Source organism: Arvicanthis niloticus, chromosome 4, assembly GCF_011762505.2.
Source record: "Arvicanthis niloticus isolate mArvNil1 chromosome 4, mArvNil1.pat.X, whole genome shotgun sequence".
Taxonomy (NCBI): Eukaryota; Metazoa; Chordata; class Mammalia; order Rodentia; family Muridae; genus Arvicanthis; species Arvicanthis niloticus.
This window is the reverse complement of record NC_047661.1, coordinates 119154966-119179845: the sequence shown is the minus strand read 5'-3', so window position 1 is coordinate 119179845 and position 24880 is coordinate 119154966. Positions and strand designations below refer to the sequence as shown.

The 24880-nt window shown below is 38.4% G+C and overlaps 1 protein-coding gene across 1 annotated transcript in view; it reads left to right on the top strand.

Moving 5' to 3' along the window:
• The first annotated feature begins 9148 nt into the window (after positions 1-9148).
• Pkn2 (protein kinase N2) overlaps positions 9149-24880 on the top strand; it is a 96345-nt gene continuing 80613 nt past the window's right edge. Inside the window, exon 1 of the mRNA XM_034500192.3 lies at positions 9149-9554. Within this exon, the coding sequence (XP_034356083.1) occupies positions 9507-9554 (48 nt within the window). The 5' untranslated portion in view covers positions 9149-9506. The remainder of the gene's footprint in view (positions 9555-24880) is intronic.

Below are 24880 nucleotides of genomic sequence, written 5' to 3'. Positions count from 1 at the left end.
TACAGATGGTTGTGAGCCACCATGTGGTTGCTGGGAATTGAACTCAGGACCTTGGGAAGAGCAGTCAGTGCTCTTAACCACTGAGCCATCTCTCCAGCCCAATAAATAAATTCTTTAAATAGGTTATTTATGAAGAAAAGCATTTAATTTTAAAAAATCAAGCTCACAGTTCTTGAGGCTTGAAGTCCAAATTGCTTCACCTCTGTAATGAGGTGCACTCCTTGGCTGCACTGCCTTAAGGTGGATAGTGATGGCAGCGAAGGGTGTCAGAGTAAGTGGTCACATGTTGTGATGCCTAGTCTTGGTTATCAGCTGGACCACAACTGGATTAACAAAACCCCAAGTAGCTGAGTATACCTGTGAAGGATTTTTCTTATTTAAATCATTTGCAGTAGGAAGACCCACCCAAAATCCACATCTTTTGAGGTAGTGTGGCAGTTTGGATGAAAATGGCCCTGTGTGTTGCATGCATAGTATCCAGTTGGTCAAGTATGGCCTGGTTGGTGTGCTGCTGTGGTGTGAGCTAGAGGTTTCAAAAGTCTACTCCAGGTTCTTTATCTGCCTTGGATCAGGATGGAGTTCTTACCTACTTCTCCAGCACAATACCTTTGTACTGCCATGCTCTCTTCCATGATGAAGCTATAGGCAAGCCCTCAAATGCTTTCTTTTCTAAGAGTTGCTTTGTGATATCTCTTCACAGCACTAGAGCAGTGACTAAGGCAGATGGGAAGATCCATCTTAAATCTTGGCCACATCTTCTAGTGGCAGCCTAAAGAAAGGAAAAGGACCTATTTGCACTTGTTCTATTCTGGCAAGTTCATTCCCTCACTAGAGTAAGAGCCCAGTCCTTCAGGATTCTAATGTATACTGAAGGCCAGCTGAGGCATCTAGCCTCCAGATGAAAAAAAAAAAAAAAAAAAAGACTGGATTCTTGAACTTTCTGTTGGTAGACAGTCATTGTTGAATTAGCTAGGTCACAGCCTATATGTAAGCCAGTGTAATAATCTCCTTCATATATATCATATATGTGAGTAATATATATTATATATGTACATTCTCATACACACATGGTTAGTTCTGCTTCTCCAGAGCATATATGATGCATATGTGAAGCCTGGAAGCAAAGGATGGTGAGTGGGGCTAGGCTTGCTTCTTTCAAAGCAACCTTGAGAGAGAACCACCGGGTTACATGACAATTGCCTTTACTCTCAGGGAGTGTCTCCCTGCCAGTAGGCTGATTCTTGAAATGTTCCACAGCAGTTCCCAGTAATGCCACTTTAGGCAGGCTCCAAACACAGGAAGCTTTGAGAGGACCTAAGACACAGCCAAACTGTAACCGAAGGAGAGGAGCACATGCCTGGGTTCTTTTGGCCAGTGTGTTGCAGTCTATTTTAACAGTTTCATTATACACATTACCATAGTAGCCAGGTGCTGAGGAGCGACTGGGGAGTCAGCATCCCAAGGCGCTCTCCATCCTCAGCACTCTGGGTACTTTACGTGGTCAATAGTTTTCGTACCCATTCACCAGCATTGCCATTTTACAGTTGCCATTTTGCTCTAAAGTAAGCACTGGTGAATGGGCATGTTTTGTGTAAGCGTTCTCCTGCTCCTGTTCCTTTTTTCATTTTGACAGAGACAAGTCAAATTTTTCATGTGTTAACTTCTTGTGGGGAAAGCCCATGGAACTCGCTATGGTTTGAATACAGTATGGCCCCACTTAACACTCACATTGGAATTTGGTTCCTACTACAACAGATGATTTGTACATTAAGAGAATGACTGCTGGGTGCAGTGACACATACCGATAACCATAACTTCACTTTGGAGACTGAAGCAGGATTGAGTCTGAAGCCAGAATGGGCTTCGTCTCAATAAATTAATACCTGAATAGGGAGTAGGAGGGACTAGTGCCTTTCTCATGGGACTTGGTTAATTCTCATGGAACTGGATCAGATAGCCCTATAGCAGGCCCTCTTCTGGAGTGTCTCAAGACAGTGACAGTGTACTCACATATATAGAATAAATAAATTCACAAAACAAACAAAAACATCCTTCTTTGGTTTTTTTTTTTTTTTTTTTTTTTTTTTTTTTTTTTTGAGACAGGGTTTCTCTGTAGCCCTGGCTGTCCTGGAACTCACTCTGTAGACCAGGCTGGCCTTGAACTCAGAAATCCACCTGCCTCTGCCTCTCAAGTGCTAGGATCAAAGGTGTGTGCCACCACTGCCCGGCCCCCTTCTTTAGTTTTAACTTTTAAAGTAGTAAACTTCAGAAGATGTAACTCATCAGGTCTTTGATAATATCTTAATACAAGACATCCTCAATGTTTATATTATTTTCAGGTGCTAAAACAAAACACAGACTAGATCATGTACCAAGACAGAACTTTTAGTTTCTCACAGTGCTGATGTCAGGAAGTCCTAGAGCATTCTGCCCTCACCATGTTTCAAAGAGAACTGTTTTCCAGTTGAAGACTCCTGGATTCTTACTGTACCCTCACACTGTGCACAGAGACACAGGGGCTCTCTGGAGTCTCTTCTACAAGGAAACTATCTCATCCATGAAGTGGTACTGTTTGAATGTGGAACTTCTCCCGTAGGCTGACATGTCTGCACTGTTTAGGGAGGTAGGGCATTTTGGACAGGGAAGACGCGGGGCCGTCAGGCTAGGGCTACGAGTGGTTGCTACCCATTTCCACAGCAGTCTTACTTCATGGCAGAAGTCCCCAGCATCTTGGATGAAGCCACAGCTGCTATAAAACCATGAGCCTGAACCAATCTTTCCTTTCTTGTTTTTTTGTCAGGTATTTGGTCACAGTGTTGACAAAAGTAATCTAGGCTCTTATGACCTAAGCGCTGACCAAAGAGTCCATCTCCTAACACCACATCAGATGTTAGGATTCTGGGACATTAAAGTTAGGGTGGACATTCAGCTCCCAAGACTGAGGAGTGTATTTAAAACTTTACATATAAATTATGGCTCCCAGTTGTGTGCTTTTATGGATTCTTGAGTGTGCGAGCAAATAGGTCTCTGCATATACAGCTTCAGTTGTTCGTGCCTTTTCCTTCTTTTTGTTTACTTTGTCCATTTGTAATGTGTTAGATATTGTCTTATCTTTTATTTTATCATTATTCTCTAAAAGCTGGTTTGTTTTCTAATGACAGCAAGGGGTAGATCTGGATGGGAAGGAAGGTAAAGAGAAACTGGAAAAAGTCTGGGTGGGGGGGCAATAATCTGGATGTTATTACATGGCAAAAAACAAAAAAATCTATTTTCAAATAAAATTTATTTTCGATAACAAGAAGACTAAACTGTAAAAACAAAAAATTTAATTTCCCAATTGTGCTTTAAACACCTTTCCACTACTTTAGACTTCAGTGACCATGTATCAGGAAGAATGTAGAATTCTCTGATATCTCTCTCAGGAGAACTTTTTATATACTTGGAAGAAATCTCCAAATAATTTTATTTGGGATAACCACTGAGATATCAGGATCTGAGAATGATGAAACTATAGCAGGAAAATGAGCAAGATTCACTTGTTTCTGGAGGGTAGGAAAAGAGAGGTGGACTCAGCGTGGAAGAGAAAGGCATCAGAGCCCACAGGGTGACCTTTGTATAAAGTTAGTGAGTTCTGGATATGCTGGAGAAGTGGAGGGTGATTGGCCATGGACTGAGTTCCTGGTCCACAGCAATGTAGGCACTATCAAGAAACACAGGCAGTGCGGAAGCCATGGGGACATATGTGGGCAAGAAGAGCAGCAAGCACATGAAAACCTGCCAGAGAAGGCTGGAAACCAGAGGGGAACAAAGAGGCTCCCATTTTTAGAGGCTCTGACATTGAACATCCAAGGCAAGAAGATTTCATTCTCTGGCTAACACTGTTATACATTCAAAAATATAGAGAAAAACAGTTATTTACTACTTGTGAAATACTATATTGGGCTATATAAAACATGCATGCCTTTCTAGTGATTAAAGCTCAGTAGAAGAGCTATATTATATACATTGTAAGTGCCTATAAAACGTGAAAACAAAGTACTGTGGCAAGGCTCCATCAGGCATAAGATATAATTACTATTTATAATCTGTCCATGTTTTGGGGCCGGAATCTTTTGGGAACAAGTACCAGACAGTGAAGGAGTCTTTAGGAGCAAAGGCTGCAGCAGGTAAACTGTGTTGCTGTGCTTCTGTGCTTGTGCCCTCTAGTCAGAACTGTGGTTACTCTCTTACTGGTGGTTATCCCCTTGACAATCTAGTTAGGTCAGTATGGGAACACACATACATACACACATATGCAAACATGGTCATGTTCTAAGATTAAAGAACTTTCAAAGAACCCCCAAACAAACAAAATATAGCGATGGGACTTCTTGAAGACTGGCAGACACAGGACCAAGCTCCCTGCTTCCCCTCCCTTCCTGACAACATAGATTCTGTCACCTCTGCTTCTGCTTGCTCATCATTTTATGCTATTTGTTGTTGTTGTTGCTTGGTTGAGGCAAGGTCTCACTATACAGCCCTTGAACTCACAGTGCTCTGCCTGCCTCTGCCTGGAGAGTGCTGGAATTTTTAAAGGCATGTACCATTAAGCCAGGCCCTCCTACCTATCAATAAAATGGGCATTTTTGAAAAAGCATTTTCACTGCTATGAGCAGTGAAATTCAACTTTTGAGGTGGAAAACTGAATTGACCTAGTTTTCTTCCTAAAACTTAATTCTCCTGCTTCCAAACTGTTTTCTCCACCATGTTCCAGCATGGTTTTTTTTTTGTTGTTGTTGTTGTTATTGTTGTTTTTTGAGACAGGGTTTCTCTGTGTTTAAGGCTAGCTTGGCAATTTAGCAAGACTGTCTCCTGCTAAAAGTTAAAGGGTGGCTGGTGGTGTACCTCAGTGGTACAGCATTTGCCTAATACTGGCAAGGCCCTTGGCCAATCCTAGCAACCACAAAAAGAGAAATAAAATAAGACTGAATTTAATGTGTCATTATTATATCTGTTTCACAAAACAGCAAGTTCCATGAAGACAGAGATTAGATATGCTTTAGAATCACAGGGCAGAAAATATCACCCCAGCCCTTTCTCCCTAGTCTAGCATCTTCAGATTCCCATGCAGATTCCATTGTGCGGCCCTGAAAGCTCTCTCAGTACTCCAGTCAGTTAACTGGAAGATCTAAATTCAGCTCTGTCATCATGGCTTCAGAGATGCCTTCTCAGTGGGGAAGATTTCCAGTGTAGGGGACGAGGACTGAACTGATATCCTTAAACCTATCTGCCACTGTCACTACAGCTGACTTAACTCCTCTGTGTCCCTGACCTCAAGCTTTCTCTTAGTTATCCTCAGAGGGTGTACAATCACATGGCTTCTGTAAGGTTGTTCTTTTTTTTTTTTTTTTTTTTTTGGTTTTTTGAGACAGGGTTTCTCTGTGTAGCCCTGGCTATCCTAGAACTCACTCTGTAGACCAGGCTGGCCTTGAACTCAGAAATCCACCTGCCTCTGCCTCCCAAGTGCTGGGATTAAAGGCGTGTGCCACCACCGCCCGGCCTGTAAGGCTGTTCTTAAGGTGATATTCTTTTAAAATTTTTTGTGTTTTTGTGTGTGTACACAATTGTGTAGTTGCACACTCGTGTGTGAAGGACAGAGGTTAAAGATTAATATTTCTTCAGCTGCCATCCTCCTTGTTTTTTTGAAACAGGGTTTCTCACCCGGAACTCAGCCAACTTGACAAAGCTTGACTGGCCAATGAGCCCCAGAGATCTGCCTGTTTCCTCTGGCACCCCCAGCCCAGCATTCCCATTATAGGTGTGTACCGCTGTGCCTGGCTTTTTTACCTGGGAGCTGGGGCTGTACAGGTTTCTCATGCCTGCAGAGCAAAGGCCCTGGTGACTGAGGTATGGCCCTGGCTGGCCAGGGAGCTCTCACTTTGTCCTCCTGAGCTTTAGGACTCTTCTTTTCACTACCATTTACTCTCTGGACACTGGCCAGACAGTTCATCTGAATAGCTGTCTGTTTCAACGGGACTGAAAAAGCACAAAGTTAATTCTACCACAATTTCCCCTAAAAAGTTCTCTTACGAAAAGGGCATCAAAAAGAGGAAGACAGAGCTAACATGGTCTATATAGTCAGCAATTGAAAGTCTCTGTATGTGTTCTTCTCTATTTAAAGATCTTTAAAATATCTGTGAAAAAAGTTACAAGATGCTGTATAATGAGTTACACAAACTAGGTATTTTACTAAGAGAAATTTAACTTCCCTCCGTTTCTGCTTTTGTTAAATATAAACTAGACTACACTGGAGTGACCTGTACCTACCTCGGCTTCTCTGAGAACATTCATAAGCAGGGCTGAAACACACCTGAACACAGCACTTCTGAATAAAAGTGATAAGCATTGTATTACAACCTTTTAAGCATGCACCAGTCTGATAACAATCCCCACTAAACACACACACACAGAGAGAGAAAGACAGAGAGAGAGAGAGAGAGAGAGAGAGAGAGAGAGAGAGAGAGACTGACAGACTGTGGCTGGGTGGTAACTTTTAGCTTAAGTTAATTTGCTTTTCAAACTGTGATCCTGGAGGTTTTTGCCTCTCCTTTGGTTGTACTAGTTTCCCCAGCACAAGTAATTTCAGAAATAACTCTTATAACTTTAAAAACCTGTGCATGTGTTTACACTGACAGGTGATCTGTGAGATTAAAGTTATTATACTGGTTTTAACAGTAGGACAATGAGAGATTGAAGCCTTTTCCTATGGCAGCTGTTGAGGGTCGCAATGCTCTTTGAGTTCAGTTTATGAGGATCTATTTTAAAGCACAGTGCAGATTCAAACCAGTCCAGGTGGCAAACAGAATGCTGGTTCTGAGACTTAGCTCTTTTCCTGTGTCACTTAGTAACAGTACTATGTTCTTCCCAGTTAGCTAAACTGGGGTTTATTATTTTGTACTTACTGTAAGAGCTAGGCTACATGTGTCTCCTAGGTTCAAAAGTCCATGCTGCTGAAACGTGAACATTTTCTCTTTAGATCTAAATTTGTTTTTCTAAAGAACACTCATTTTTCTTTTTATATCTAAATTTGTTTTTCTAAAGAAATCCCATTGTATGTGTTTCTATTTGTCTAACATCTATGTAGCCCTCGAAGGTCTAGAACTCAATATGTAGACCAGGCTGGCCACAAACTCACAGACTTCTACCACCTTCTGCCTTCCAATTGCTGGATTAAAGGAGTGTACCATCATCACACCTGGCATTGCACGAATAATTCTTAAGTTAACCACTTGTTATGTATATATGGAGTTTCTCATCTCTTTCCTGGAGAAAGGTAAAGGTAAAATCAGTAGGAATCTAGTGAGCCACTTTAAATGATAAGTTTTGTTACATATACCTTACAATAAAAACCATACTGGCATTGTCTCTCCCCACCACCACTTTATACCTACCATTTAAAATTGCAATATAGTGTTTTGGACACAACACTGCTTCCTCAGAGGACTACCCACTCGTCATAGACTCTTTCTTAATCCTACTCATGACGCCAGGGTCTAACTCTCTCTGCCTATAAGTTACTAGGGAAGGTAATTATATATCCTGGCTTCTCCAGATGTTGTTAGTTCCTTGTTGCTTCCTTGACTAATAAGCCTCCATGTTATTAGCAAGAGTTGAGAACGTTACTCACACTACAGTAAGTATGAAGACAAAGTAATGTGTCTCAGATTTACAGATCTGCCATTCTTGGAGCCAAGGTTAATAAGCCAATTCCAACCTAGCAAAGTATTTCAAATTCTCCAGTAGAATGAAACTGGATGTACGTTTATAAATAAGTGTTTCACTTAAGTTATAATCAGTATCTAGTTATAAACAGTATTCCTAAGACAAGGTTCGCTGAAGTAATAGTGTTCTGCCGTTAAACGAATTTTAAAGTTGATTATGTAACTTAATAACTAAGCCATCTGTTGCTTTTATCATTTTTAACGCAGGCAATTCATTAAACATATAAATAGTAAAACTTGTGAAGTACAGACCGGAAAAATTTTGTCAATATATTGTGAGTTGGAGTCACAGAACTCTAGATTTTCAATGATTTCTGACTTCAATGAGACTTTCGCAGACAAATCTGCACGAGCCTGCATGACTATCACATGAAAGATAAAGTACTTCTCAGACTTGTAACTACCCACTTGGAGGCTGCCACTAACTCCTCATACTCACCTAAACAGCCACCCCCACTTTCTCCACATCGCTTTTAACCAGCTATATGCATGCACTTAATCTTCAGAAGCCCACGTGAAGTGTACGCAGAGAACAGCGTACACTTTGTATTAGACAAAAGCTACAGCTTAGAGTCTCTGTTGATACTTGCGATACACAGTGTTACTTGGAGAAGCCTAACTTTCCACAAGTTACCCTATGTTACTAAGTAGACTATGCTACTAAGTAGCTAGGTACTTTTTAAACATAGGCTACTAAGTAGACCATGCTACTAAGTAGTTAGTTCTCATTTCTATCTCCCCAAGTAAAGTCCTCTTTGGTTCTTTCCCGACGTTGATTCCGCCTCATCTCTTTCCATTAAACTGAGTTTTTAAAAAAAAAAAAATCAACAAACGAGCTAGTTGAACTTTGAGCTCAGTAGTTTTCCAGCCCCAACCTGTACACAGCTCAGGGTAGCGCTCGAGGAAAAGTGGGGACCGCACTGACAAGTGGTTGGAGCTCTGACCACTCCCACTTCTCTAAAGCGCCTCTTGCGCGCCGGTTGGGCTCGCGGTGCACCTTACCGGTGGCTACGTCGCGCGAGCAAAAGGCTGCCTCGCTTCGGCAGGTGGGGGAGGAAGGAAGGGACAGCACGGGGCGGGAGGGCGGACTCGGCTCTCCCAGAGGGCGGGCCGAAGGTAGGCCCGACCCCAGACCTAGCGTTCGCGCAGAGCCGTTAAGCGCGGCCGGAGGTGGGTGTGGCCTCCTCACCCTTCCCGCCTCCCGGCGACGCGAGCCCGGGCCTTTCGCCTCAGTGTCACCCCGGCCTGCCCAGCGTCCGCCCCGCCCCGCCCCGCCCCCCGCGCCTGGCCCCGGGGTCCCCGCCAACCCCATCTTGCCAGAGCCCGCCCAGCCGGGGGGCGGTGGCCGCGGCCGTCACGTGCGCCGGCAGCCGCCAAGTGCGGCCGCTTTTGCGACGCGGTGACAGCCAAATGGTGCGACAGGAGGAGCTGCCGCCGCGGCCGCTGCGCCCCGCACCGAGAGCTCCGAGGCGGCTCCCGGCGTCGCCCTGAGGGAGCGGCTGAGGGAACAGAGTCCGGCGGGCGGCGGCGGCGGCCGGCGAGGGGAGCCGCGCCGAGGGCCCTCGCTCCCCGCCGCTCTCCATGAGCCGGGCCGCCTGAGCCGCGCCTGCAGCCGGGCCGCGCCTCCATGACTCCCTAGCTGCTGCTTTTCTCTCCGGTCCTCACCCCCCGCCCGGCTCCGGTCCCGCCTTCTCCCTCGGCCGCGCCGCCGGCCGCCTTCAGGTGCGGAGTCCCGAGCGGAGCGCCATGGCGTCCAACCCCGACCGGGGGGAGATTCTCCTCACCGAGCTGCAGGTAAGGGCCGCGGCCCTGCGGGAGCGCCGCGGGGGAAACACGGGGGACGGTGGCCGCGGGGTCGGGGACGCTGCGCAGCGCGCCCCTGGCCCGCTAGGTGTGGAAACTCGCGGGGTGTCAGACCGGAGCCGCTTCTCCGCCCCGGGACCCGGTCTCCCGCGCGCTCTCGGCGGCCCCCGGGCGGAGGGAGCCGGTCCCCGCGGGCGGGGCCGTGTGCTCGCTCGGGTCCCCTCCCGGTGTCACCGCCCCGCTCTCCCCCCCATCCCCGCTCCCTAACTCCTTTGAATGACTCCCAGGCTGTGGGCGGTTCCCTCCCCTTCCCCTCGGACTGCACAAAGAGCGCCCCCAGAACTTCAGCCCCCGAGGACTGGCTCCGAAGTGATGGCCTGGCGCTGCCAGCCCCCTTCAGGTGACCGAGAGCCTGTAGCGTGATCCGCGGGCCGCCTCTTTCTCCCAACTTTTCCTTTCTAACTCCGTGAGAGATAGGTGGTCCTTCCGATGACTCCCCCTGCCCACATCCGGAAGCTCAGATACTGATGCTTTTTTTTTTTTTTTTTTTTTTTTCTCCAAGACTTTCATTTTCCCTCCGGTTTGGACACAAGAGACAGAGAGAGAGAGACAGAGACAGAGAGAGATACAGAAGTTGTTTACAGACCAGAGAACAGTTCATTAAGTGGAAACGTTAGGCAGCACATGTCTGTAGAAGATAACAAAATAGATCCCGTAAATTAATGTAGTGCGTGTCAAAGCATTGTTATTCTTTCCTATTTCCAGCTAAATATTTGATGAAGTAAGCTCGAGTTTTGTTTTCAGATCTCTATGGAGTAGGAGACTGAAGTTTACCCTGTTGGTTATTGTTCATTACTTTGGAGTATGCAAGAGATGTTTACATCTGGATTAAAATTTTGTCTCTAAACTGGGTTTGTTTTGTTTTAATGTGTTTATATTTTGGTTACTCAAAGATCAGAGGTGAGAAAAGAGACACTGCATTTCTTTTGGAAAAGTTGGGCAGTTCATTTTTTTTTTTTTTAAACAACTGCATTGGGGTTTTTTTTTTTTTTTTTTTTTTTTAAAGAATTATTTATTTGTTTTATGTATAGACGTACACTGTAGCTGTCTTCAGACACACCAGAAGAGGGAACCGGATCCCATTACAGATGGTTGTGAGCTACCATGTGGTTGCTGGGAATTGAACTCAGGACCTATAAAAGAAGTGCTCTTAACCTCTGAGCCATCTCTTCCCCCCTCACCCCCCCCCCCCGGTTTTTTTTTTTTTTAATGATGACAAGATTACTAACTGCTTCAATGTGTAAATTTATTTTTGAAATGCATTTCTTTCTAGATTTCATTACAAGCCTGGTATATTCGGGCAATCAGATGTAAGTTTAAATACATTGCTATATCTTAACCAAAAATTAGAGACTTAAGCTGGGTATACTAATACACTGCTGCTCCTTTGGAAATGTAAAGTTGAATTTCCTGTCATTTGAAAATGTCACTATATAACCTTTTAACTACAATTAGCTTTTAGTAAACAGCTCTTCACAACACACATTTGCTAATTGAATAGATCTTTTTAAATTTTACATGCTTCTAAAAGTAAGCATGTACTTTTGGTCTTAAAGTTTTTGAAAATAGCATATATTGCCTTATTTTGAAATGTGAAAAGCACATGTTGATTTTGATAGAAGAAAATGGCATTAAAATGGCATTGTTTTTCTTATCGATGGTGTTAGAATTATAAAGTGTTTGGCATCCTTGTATTTTCTGGGGGTTGGCATAAATCGCACTGTATCCGAAAGCACTTTTTATTATTAAGCTATATTTAGGACCTTTTTGTTAGTAAGGTCAATATTAGCAGTGATGAGCAATTAAAGAATGAAAAAAAAACCTATTGCATTTAAAGTTTATTATGTTTACTAAAGTATTTACATTGTTCCCTATCATCACTTAAGATACATAGCCATAATTTACACCTCATTTATTCAACCACACTTCGTTTAGTCATGAAAATGCACATTGACTTATTATTTGCCAAAAGTTTATTCAGAGAGTCATTTTTTAAAGCTTCTGAATTTATTTAGATTGAAAATTAGTTTCTTAATGATTTTCTGCCAAATATACTAAGTATTTATTTAGTATGTAACCAATTTTAAGATATGCTTAATTGCTTCACCATATCTTGTCTTAATACTGTTTTCACTCTAGATACTGATTGTAACTTCAATGCAATATTTATTAATAAACATACATTCAGTTTCATTTTTAATCCTGCTGCGAAATTTGAAATACTTTGCTAGAGCTGGAATTGGCTTGTTAATAACCTTTGCTTCTAGAAAGGCAAATTTGTAAATCTGAAACACATTATTTTGTCTTCATTCTTACTGTAATGTGTCTGTGAATAACGTTTTTAACTCTAATAAGGTGGAGGCTTATTAAACAAGAAAGCATTAATAGAGTGCACACTAACTTTGTTAGCCAGAGACCTGACGGCTTAAGGAAGAATATTTGTTATAATAAAAACAAAAGCAGGAAATTTAAACAGTTTCTAGATTTTATATAATAGTATTATTTTTTTTATTTGTTTCATAGCAGGAAACTTATTTTTATGAGACAAAAAAAAAACCCTAAATTTTACTATTTCTAAGAAAACTGGGATTAATGAAAAGTGTCAATAATCTCCAAATGGCTATTGCAGTAATTTTAGAGAATACAGAACCAAATGTTGAGTAGAAGAAAATATTTAAAATAATTTTATTGATATTGGTGATTCTTCTCCTTCATCAATATTCCTAAAGTCTTTGCTTGGGTAAAGGAAATTTACTCAAGAGGAAAGTTATGGTAGGTTGTTACCTTTAAATTACAGATATTAATATTAATTGAATAGCTGCCAAAATGATTTTTTTTTTTTTTACTTTCTAGAATAGTATAAATAACATTTGTACTGGTAGAAGTTTTATGAATGTGCAAGTAGCATTATTTGCTACATTCCAGACATTGTTCTTAGGTATCTTTTATACCTATTTGATATTCACAAAGCTCTAGTAGAGTAAGATATGTTACTTTTATGAATTAGGAAACTAACCTTAAGAGTGTTAAGTTATCAGGCATGGTGGCACATGTCATTAATTCCAACACTCAGAGGGAGAAGCAGAGAGAGTGCTCTGAGTTCAAGGCTTGCCTTGTCTATATAGTTCCAGGCTAGCCAGTGCTAAATAGTGAGATGCTGCTTCAAAAACAAAAACAAACAAAAATATTCAAGAAAACAGTCAACCAACAAACAGGAATCAAACAGGAATGTTAAGTAAATTTCCCATGGTTGCAGTGTTAAAATCTGAATTTGAACTCTGATCTATGTTTCCATCACAAGTAGTCTCAGTTCTATGAACTCATAAATGTTGTTTGTGTATTCCATCATTGTATGTCAGTTTCTAAAAATTTGTCCAAATGTTGATCAGCATTAACTTTGTAAACTTTAAGATCTCACTAGAATCAGGAGAATGATTTTTATTTTATTTGGTAGTGTATGGTAGCCATGCTTTATTAATTTCACAGAGGAGGCAATGATTTCTCAAGTGACTATTTATAGTTTAAATTTTAAGTTTGTTCACAACCTAGTTCAGTGTTGGCACTTAAAAGTTGCTCAGTATGTTAGTAGGAAGGTTTCGTTTGTTACCTGAAACGAGGACTGTCTTGATCATTTTATGAGAAATTTATTATAGTTATTGTCATACGCAGTTACAGTTAACCTTTGTATCCTTGGGTTCTTCATTCATGGAGTCAGCCAAATGACTCTGCCTCCCAAGTGATAGGATCTCTGAGTTTGAGGTCAACCTGGTCTACATAAAGTTACAGGAAAGCCAGAGCTACATAGAAACTATTAGTTTCAAAAGGGTGTGAAGGAGGGGGGAGGTGGTAGTGTATGTGTGTCTTTGTGAGTCTATGTGGAGAAATGGAGAGATGGCTCAGTGGTTGCTCTTCCAAAGGACCCAGGTTCAGTTCCCAGCATCCACATGGCAGCTCACAGATACCTCTAACTCCACCTCCAGGGGTTTAACACTCTCATATATACATGCAGACAAAACACCAAATGGAATGCACATAAAGTCAAACTCAAAATAAATAAGTCATTTTTTAAAATCAACTGCATCTGTACTGAGCATGCAGAAACGTAATTTCCTTGTCATTTCCCAAACAATAATAGCATTTGCATTTTACTAAAAGATGTTTGAAGGTGATATTATAAATACAATTGTTCCTTGAGATCAATAAGGACTTTATTCCTTGCCACTTCTAGATCTCAGAAATCTTAGATACTTAAAAAGTTTTATGGCCGGGCGGTGGTGGCGCACACCTTTAATCCCAGCACTTGGGAGGCAGAGGCCAGCCTGGTCTACAGAGTGAGTTCCAGGACAGCCAGGGCTATACAGAGAAACCCTGTCTCGAAAAACCAAAAAAAAAAAAAAAGTTTTATATATGAAATGGCATAGTATCTGCATATGACCTATACTGTTCCTTTTGCCTTCAGTCACCTGTAATTGTAATACCCAATACATACTTGCTACACTGCTGTATTATAAAGATAAACTAATACACAAGAATTATGTAAAGTATATCCATTTAAAAGATTTCCAACACCTACTTTGTTTGCCTAATTAGTTAAAGGGTTACTGCCTGGGCACACAGGCATTTTAATTTATTGGAAAGTAATTATGATAGACTTTGGAATTTATTTTTGGTTCTAGAAGATTTGCCACCCACATGTTAATGTGTGCTAAGCAACATGTATTTTTATACATTAGCCTTTTTATTTTTCTGCCTTGTAGTTACAAAAGGGATGATTATTCTGGATGTTTCCAGAATAAATTGAATAAATTACGTATAATTTTTTTATTAAATCACAGGCATACACACTACTGAATCATTAACTGTCATAATAAGCACTCATGGACCCCCGTTTTTCCTCCTCCAATATCTATGCATTGTTTTCCTCTGTCCTTGATCCCCAGCTTCACTTTCTATTCCACCCAGATAGTCATCACTGAGAATAATGTTAGTCTCTTCCTCATGTGTAATTTCATACAATGTATAATCCTTGTTTTTATATAATCATGTTGAATATAATCTTGGGTTTCTACCTACCTTAGATAAAGTTATTCATATTATTATATATTGTCATTTAGTATAGTTGCTATATATTTAATTGAGTGGATATCTCCCATTGTTGAATAGTTGAGTATTTAACTCTTGTTAGTAATTTATTTTTTTGTTTTAGACTACACGTTTCCCATGTATGTCTCTGAAAGAGCTAAAAGTATATGCAGAGGCTCAGTTGCTGCTTTACAGGGTAGGTGTGAAGGGTTTTTACATTAAGAGGTGATACTGAACTTCCAATGGAGTTATATGAATTTATACTCATGCTAAGAAAAATATGTATATAAAGTTCTTTCTCAACACGATATTGTCATTTTTAACTTTTACATTGTCTATTGATGTTTCTAATTCTCATGCTATAAAATATTTCCCTTTTAAAATTATCTTTATTATTTTTAATCATGTGTACGGGTGTGTGTTTGATGTGGGTATGTGCATTTGAATGCAGGTGCCCACAGAGGCCAGAAAGAAGCATTTGGATCTCCTGGAGTTGGAGTTGCATACAGATATTTGTCAGCCTTCTGACTTGGATGTTAGGAACCAAACTCATGTCCTCTGGAAGAGCAGCAAGTGCTCTTAACCACTGAATCATCTCTCTAGCACCCTTGGAAGATTTCTGTTTATTTTTTAGACTTTTCTTTTTTTTTTTTTTTCTTCAGTTGAATTCCTTTTCTTCTCTTTTCTATTTTTCTTTCTTTTTTTTTATTGATTTGTAAGAGTTATTTGTTGTCTTTATGCTAAATATCTACATACTGTGAATAGCTTCTCAGTTTTTAAATTCTTTCATTTTGGGAAATATTAAGAATCATTATGATCAACAAGCTTATTATGTGTTGCAAATTTGGCATAAAAAGAGTAACAGTATAGTTTATGTCTGTGGATTTGTTAACTTTCCAAATGAAAAGCCATAGGCTGTTGTATAAAATATTGTACATGGCACACATGTTAGGCACTTAAATGTTAGTTGACTTACAGTAAATGTAGAAATAAAATTATGTGAGTAATTTATCAACTCATTTCCCTATTCTATTTATCTATTTTCTATTTGTCATTAGTTAATTCTTATGTTTAGTGGACAGTCTACTTGAAGTATATAATTTTGAGTCAGTTATTCACATATTCACATAACTTAGCAATTTACTTCCGGAGTTGGTCAGATTTAATATTGAATATAAAACAAAAAATATTCATTATCACAATTTACTATTTGCAAACCTAGAATCCGAACTGCAATTTTTCTGATTGTTGTGGTGTCCTTTGGTGAAAATTATTAATATTTAACAAAGTTAAATTTGTCCATTTTTCTTTTATTATAATTGCCTTATACTCTTCTAAGAAATTCCTTCTTAAACCCAATTTCTAGATTTAAAGGGCACTTTTTTAGTGAGAAGTTATTTTTGAGACAGTCTCCCTAAGGGGCCTAGACTAGTATGCAAGAATTGTGCCTGAAGTTATCCTTACTTGTGGCTTAATTATTCCTTGTACTACTAGTTTGTGTTTTGTCATTTTATTCCCTAAAAACTTGTCTGTTGATTTCCATAATATTCACCATTTATAATTCAAGCTTTACATTTTTTCTTAAGTCTAACCCATTTGTAATTTGTAACTCCTTTTTAATAAAGAACTTCCTTATCTTGTCATCATCTCCACTGAGTGATGTGTGGTAAGCCACATTGCAAACCTACTAAACTTTCTTTCTCTTTAAACTTTGAGATTTTAGTCCTTCTCTCCCGTCTCCTCACCCCAACCACATCTTAAGGAGAAATTGTTTTGCCTTACTGTTCTTTTTCATTTTCTATAGCCTACACAAGCCTATGGCTAACTGGTGTATGTGAGGGTTTGTGGGGTGGGGGTGGGGACCAGGTCCCCAGTTTACTGAAGAGTACTTCCTTCCCTGCTCCCCTTCTTTTCTTTTTTGTTGATTCCATGTTCTTTTATCTTTTTAACCTTACAACTCAAATGCCCAACAAGCCCATGGCTAACTACCAGTGTATATTGTATACTGGTTTCAATGCTTTGACTGAGAAAATTTGATTGGCTTTATTCACCTTAATCCAGTCAGCTATGGCACTTGGGGAATGGGATTCTTTTAGAGATGGCAATTATTTTCTGAGAAGGAAGTGTAAGCTAGAAAAAAAGTATATGTTTAAACTCAATAACTTTCTTTTGATTATAGAACAAAGTAGATCTTCCATTTTCTGGCTCTTGTAACTCTTTTTAGACATTTCTCTCTGTCTTAAGCTAGGACATATTAAACTATTTGCAGATGTGGGGGTCACATTTTATTTTGTACTTTTGTGACTGTACATATGATGCTTCTAGTTTTGAGAATACTAATATTGTCTGTCTTCAGTATTTTAGTATTTGCTGTCTTTAGTATTTGCTAAATTGGGCAATCCTCTAACTCTGCTAGGAAACAATTATATTCATGTAGCATCAGAAAGGTTAGTCTTCCCAGTTTCCCTCCCCCATTTGTCTTTCTTTGACAGGGTCTTATTATGGAGTCTAGGTTCATGTTCTTACCTCAGCTTCCCAAGTACCTAGAGAGTACAGGAATGCATGACCATAGTTTTATAAATTAGTAAATTTAGTGAGTTAGCCATTTAGCTTTTGTGACCATTTGCAAAATCAGTCATTTCCAATTTTCCAGCTCCTGTCATTGAATATATCACTTAGTATAGTAGTTGATAACATTTACTCCACTGTACTCACATGATGTCCTTGTACCTGACATACTACTTATGCTCAACAAATGCTCAAAATAAGTAATGTAATTGGTTTTAGTCTTCTTACCGATCCACCATACTTCTCTAAACTTCTAAAATCTACTCTCTTTGTTGACTATGCTAGAAATCTGGTCTGTTTTTTTAATAGTTGCTGTCTTAGCCTCCAAAATTAACTCTTATACTGACACTGTCTTGAAATTGTTTACTTCTCTTTTAGCTACTCATAAGGTACCTGATATATAGTGGATGTAATTCTTCCCTCATCAGGTGTAAATGTTAATCTAGTTTCATTTTGCAGGGCATGGTGGTGCATTCTCTAATCCTAACACTTAGAGGTGTAGCAAAGGTATTGGGATTTGAGGATCAGCTCAGGCTATATAGTGAAGCCATATGTTATACATTGGCCTAATATCTAGATAATTGATCATACTTCATAGATTAACTTTATTACCCCTTTGTTTTGTCTTATAGAGGGAGAGGATAGTGAAAATAGCTATTTTAACATGGAGATATTTCCAAGACGATCTTAATTTAAAATAACAGCAAGCTGAGTTTGTGTGCATGAATGGTTGAAATCTTGTATTATGTAATGAATTTCTAGGATAGAGCACTCATTGAAAAATTTAACATGCTAAATTTATTTTAGCATTGCAAATACTGCCACTTGCAGACTCCATGGATCTGCTTAAATAAATTCATAGCCTGCTTTTTTGTTTTCCCAGACTTTAAGATATTTTATCAATTTCAAGTAAAATTATATATAGCTACAAAGTACAAAAGGTCCTGTACATTTTTATACTACAGAAAAAGGTTTGTGGCAATATTCTAAATTACTAAATAATATGAACTCTATAACTGAATATACTTGATCTTTGTTATACAAATTATACTGGGTGCCCAGTTGGTTTTTTTGCTTCGCATAATTGAATTTCCATTTTGTTTCTGTATAAACCTTATCTTTGTACTTCAGCATCAAGAATGTTCATTTTACTATACATTTTTGTTCTAGTTTGAGTTTTTACTATTTTAAAATTTCATAGAAATTGTGCACAAAATTTCTATACTTGGGATTGGATTTGCCCTTTTAAAATATTGTCTTATAGGGGCTGGAGAGATGACTCAGCAGTTAAGAGCATTTTTTACTACCCATATGATGACTCATAATTCCAGTTTCATGGTATCTAGCACCCTCTTGTGATCTTCATGGTCATCAAATATGCAGTTGGTGCACATACACACAAATGTACATACATACATACATACAAACAAAATACTCATAAAATAAATCTCTAGAGTAAACTAAACAAGAAATTGTCTTATACCTAATGGAGGATCTTAAATATTACTTATAAAGCATGCACTTTGCTTTATCAAGTTGCTAAAAAGATGGACTCATTAAGGCTGGCACAATGGTAGGTCTTTGTTTTATTGTGTTAATTATACTACAGTTATAAATAACTGGGATTGGTTATACAAAATGAAGAGACTCATGTGGAAAATATTATTAGTAATATGTTGTATTTATAATGACATATTTGTAGAATGTTATTGAATTACAAAGTACTTAATGTGCAGTTTTGTACATGATCATTGTAGTTTTTTGGTGACAGGTCTTTGTTTTGTGTACCTTATGTCGGAATTCACTATGTAGCCCAGGCAGGTCTTGAACTTGTATTGATCCTCTTTGCCTCAGTCTTCTAAGTGTTTGGGTTTCAAGAGTAAACCACTGGCTGCACTATTAAACTGCCCTTTGCTAGGGTTAAGAGTTAATTAGCCCCGATCTGCAAGATTGTATCTATCCGGTCAGTGTCACCTTTAACCTGAATCTCTTCTGGCTCCTCTTTATGGTTTTCTATATAATTCTATTATTCTCTATCACATTGTAGAGTTTTTGGTTTTTTTTTGTTGTTGTTGGTTTTTTTTTTAGTCAATCTGTAAAACCCCAGAATTTTCAAGGATGTATATTCTAGTGTTGTTAATTTTTAGAGCTTTTCAAAATACCCAAAATGTTTAAAAATTTCAAAGATACTAAAAATGATTGTGAAAAATTATCTTTAGTCAGGAGAATTGAAAATGTGTTTAAGATGGCATCTGTAATTTGTCACCTAGTCATGATAGTACTGAAGTCTTTGACATCGGTAATATTAACATTAAAATTATATTATCTTTGTTTAGAGTTTATATAAAACTTGAAAATCATTTGAAGAAGCTATTACAAATGAAGTTGGAAGATAGTTTCTATATTTATAAATTAAATTATGTGTATATTAAAAGAAGCCAGACCTGTTACACAGTATACAAATTTGCAAAGCAGTTTATTTGGTTCATGATTCTGCTAGCTGTTGGGTTTGTACAAGACAATTCCAGTGTCCTAACAGGTGATGCTTCAGGCTTTGTCACAGCTCAGTCGTGATGGTAAAGAAGCAGAAAGGGACCCTGGGAGCCTGCAGAAGGGGAGCATATTTGGAGTGGACTAGTTTTTTAACAGCCATCATCTTATTAGTCACAGGACACAGAAGACCCACTCTTCATGACCTTGTTTACCCTCTTGTAGGCCACCCCAACACTACCCACTAGACCTAGGTTTTTAGCACATGAACCTTTGGGAGACACTTCAGACTATAGCAGGGACAAATATCTTTCAGTGATAAACTGTTTTAAATTAAAAAATGATATTTTAAAGCCCAAGAGTAAACTGATTTTCACTTGGTATCTAATAAGCTTTCCTAAACCATTTAAAAAATAATTTTGTGAATTTTATATAAGTGTGCAGTGAAATATATCCACCCTCCATTTTCCCCTCCAATGTCCCAAATGTCTCCCAATGTGCCCCCCCTCCCAATTTGTAAGCCATTGTTTTCCTTTTTTTGGTAGTATCTTAACACTCAGTGATTATAGCATTTCAGAATTAAATACAGAATAATAAGGAAAAGGATGCTCTATGTTACTTTTCTGTTTATGTTAATTTTATCCTGGCAGATACAGTCTTTTCTTGATGGTGCTATTTCCATCCTTACCCTCAACTTTTCCCTCCTATCATCTTTAAACCTGAGAGCCATGCTTTTTGTTGTGCCTTTCCACTAAAGTTGTCTTTTTAAGGAAGAAAAGTATTGTATGCAACTTCATTTTTGTTTTTTTTTTTATTTTTTTTATTTTTTATTTTTTTTATTCCTGTTGCTCAATATGTGACATTCAAAAAGCCAGCTCTATTGCCATTGCCTAAAATCCAACAAAACAAAACCAAGCAGTAGAAACTCCTCTGAAATTCAGCTTTGATTTTTATGTTACTTAGACTTAGACCTCCTCCTGAAATAGGGTTTCCTCACTATTCTGTCCAGCTGAGGAGCCTGGTACTTGATAATGTATAGCCTGATGCATCGTTAGACTTCTGTAACTGTGTGTTTGTGTTTCTTTGAATACATCTATCCATGAAAAGCACCTCATTTCCTTTGGTGACTTTAGATTTTGTTACATATTCTGTCAGAAGTACTTTGTCAAATTAGGAACACAGATGAGCCCGAGTGGGTAATAGCTAAATGTGAAGCCTCAAGACATTACTGTGCACTGCTGAAGATTTTGTAGATGCTGAATATAAATGTCTTTAAATTGGTGCAATAGTACAATTTTTTAATAATTCATGGGAAACTTTATACTTTATAAACTTGAATTTTTTAGAAAAACTTTTGTGCTCTGCAAAAGCACTTGACTCAAAAACCAAATAGTGTCTAGATGTGCTGTGCTTTTAATCCCAGCTTCCTGGAGGCAGAGGCAGGCAACCTGTGGTCACCTTGGTCCATGTGGGGAGTTCCAGGCCAACTAGGGGTTGAGTGTGAGACTATTTCTCAAACAAACAAACAAACAAACAAACCAAAAAAAAAAAAAAACCCACCAGAAAACCCACTGTACACATTTGTACAAAAACACATATATTTATTCTATAGGTCTGTTTCACAATTTACTTTTTATCTTTGTACTTCAGTAACTGTTTTGTTATCTAGGACACTAGCATAGCCTAGGGCTGCAGGGTCAAAATTATTAATATAACTATTTTCCACCTGTATATCTTGTCTTCAACAAGGGAGATAACATGTAAGCTGTCATCTCATGTTCTGGGTGTCTTGTGACCTTTCTGAGGCTTTTTGGCAGCTAACTTTATTTTTTATTGGTAGGATATAGCTAATGTGTAGCTATTAACTTTAAATTAGTGGAATCTAATACTCAATAGCCACATTTGGCCACTGTCTGTTATATTGAATAGCATCAACTTTGTTTATTGTACAATATTTTATAGAAATTTTATAGAAACTGTCCTAGAAAAGAATTAATTGATTCATATCAATTTAGATGAGACAAAAAGTCCCTTATAGATTATATTTCTGCTTATACTTGAAGTAAATGTACTAATATTGCTTAAAAATAAGTAATTCGGCTTAAAAATGCTTTCCTAAGCCAGGTGGTGGTACCTCACACCTTTAATGCCAGTACTCAGGAGGAAGAGTTAGGCTGATCTTTGTGAGTCTAAGGCCAGCCTGCTCTACAGAGCTAGTCTCCGGACAGCCAGTGCTACACTGAAACCCTGTTAGGAAACAAAATAAAACAAAATACAACAAACAAACAAAAAATGCTTTCCTAGACTGAGTTCTTAGGTTTTTTTATTTACAGTCCAGCTGAGAAGTATCAATGTTAACAGTTGGTTTATTGTTTTGGGTTTTTTTTTTTTTTTTTGGTTTTTCAATATGAGGTTTCTATGTGCAGCCTTAGGTGTCCTGGAACTCACTCTATAGACCAGGCTGGCCTTGAACTCAGAAATCCACCTGCCTCTGCCTCCTGAGCATTGGAACTAAAAAGGCATGCAAAACCACTACCTAACTGCGTATTATATAAATGTTAATCTAATACTTTCAGATGAAAAGTAAGTTATAGGTATATTTGAGGTTTAGTATATTAAGATATAATCTCATGGATTCTTTTGTTTGGAAAAATAGTATGGATAGTATAGAAACATAGTAGGAGTCTGAAGTCATTTTGTTGCCATGTTCTTGGTTAAGGGAATAGGTGTTAGGTTTTTTGAGGGATTATAGGATTAATCTCAGGTATGGAAGACATCAGGTAATTAGTAATCATATGCTTAGTGCTTTTCCCACCTTGCTCTCTTAAAACAGGTTGTCTTAGAAATGGTGTATTTTGAGTATTTTTTCTGCCATGTCACAGAGATTAAAATGAAGCATTTCTGGTGACAGCCTCAAATGTCATCTTGAGGGAAGTAGAAGAACAGACATTTGTATCAGCAGGATTCTCTGAAATCTTGGATTTCATTTCCAACAACCAATACCAGTTTGTTGACTTGTAAAATTAATTTTAAAAGATACTGTTTTTGTTTTAATTTGCTACCTATATTTTTTAATACTTTAAAAAAGTCTTATTTCTGGGCTGGAGAGATGGCTCAGTGGTTAAGAACACTTGTTCTTGCAGGGACCCTGGTTTGGTTCCCAGCACCAAAATGGTGGTTCACAACTATTTTTAACTCCAGTTCCAAGGGATCCAAAGGCACCAGCCAGCAATGTGGTGTGCAGACATAGATGCAGACAACACACAACAAAATAAAATGAATAAATCTAAAAATACCTCATAAACCAGAAGAATAGAATCCCTTATTTCTAAGGATGATAATGATTATGTGTATGATGTATGATAATTATTTTGTTTTTTTTTTTGAATAGTAAATATGAGGAAATTGAACCAATCTCAATTTTTGTTGCTCTGATGAGTTTTTTCATATTTTAACATAAGAGACTGACTTTGGGTCCATATGAGCATATGCTGACCTTGAGTGATTTATTTGTTTGTTTTTAATAGAGATTGAACCCCAGTCTTACACATACTGGAAACAATCTAATAGTGAGCTATTTCAGCATCCCTTCTGAGAACAATTTTAATAAGCAAAAAACATGCTTTTAAGACTATTCTGTCCTCAGTATCCCACATTGAAAAACTACATAATAAAGGGTTATTTATCACTTTAAGAAAAATTTAAAGAGGTGTAAAAGTAGGAATAGAAAATTAAGCTTTTGTTTTCCTGTTACCTTGGTGGTGTTAGTATGTGTGTCTGTGTGTGTATCTGTCTGTGATATATTACTAATAAGCTCCTCTGCAGGGGATCTCTTTGGTTTAATTGTAGTAGTGGAGCTAAGAAAGAATACCAGTCTACAGTCCAGTTTTTTATTCGAGTAGAAGCTTTGGTTGGTTTAGTTCTTAATTCTTAACTACAATTAAAGTTAATGAGCTAATAATACTAGCATAGAGAGACTATAATTAGCTAATAGTAATACTAGTGTGTAGTAGAGGAAACATTTTTTTAAATACAGTATATGTGGATATCTAGAAAAATCCCTTCTATAGTGAAGAAAGATATATTTAAATGGAAACTGTCCATTTGTAGATTTTTTTTTTTACTATAGAAATAATTGAACCAGCAAATGCTGACTTCATTAAAATATTTCTAAACCAGCATTTCATAGTTGGCTCCTTGAATATATTAGCGTTTTATCTGTTTGTGCTTGCAGCAGCTTTTTCTTTCTATATATGCAAGAGTACAATTCACTTACCTGGTAATTTAGAATACATGCTGTCTACCTTTGCACTCAGATATGAATAAATGAAATGAAGTGTCAAAAAGTAAAGTAGACCCATTATCATTTCAGTTGTTCCCAGAGAAACTTGCTATTATCCAAAGTTGCTTTGTTAGGACTTGTGCATTTGAGTGACTCACTGTTTGCCCAGGCGATGCCAACTAAACACCAAATGAAAGTTTCTTATTCAGGACTTTCATTTAAATAAAAAGAGCAATTAAGGGTTTACATTGTTAAAATACAAATCTAAATGGAGCAATAAAGCACACCACTTATGCCTCAGAAAACAGAGCTAAATCAACCCTATTATTTAATAACTACTGTGTAAATGCCCATACAATGTAGAGCTAAAGTCAGAACCCATAGGCAGTTCATCAGCTGAAGGTAAGTTTGATGGATGCTTTATGGAAATGACAGTGACTGAGGAACTGGCTAAGTGCATAGAAAATCAGTGAGTTGCAGTCACTCTTGAGCTGTGGTCATTTGTTTCCATGTTACTGCTTTTCAAGACTGTTAAACAAACAAGATGTGTTGGTAGAACTACATTTACCATTATAGTGATTAGTTGTTATCAGATCAAATATTTGCTAGGCAAAGACTCACATCTGTAATTTCTGCATTTGGGAGGCTGAGGTAGGAGGGTTGCTTTGAGCTTCAGGTCTGCCAAGGCACTGTAGTGAAACCCTTTCTCAAAGGAAAAAACCAAATCCAAATACTTTATAGTTCTTATCATTGCCAGGTATGCTATGTTAAGAACTATGATCTGTTGAAAGAAGTGGACCTGGCCATTAACCATTAGAACTGCATTGCTCAGCAG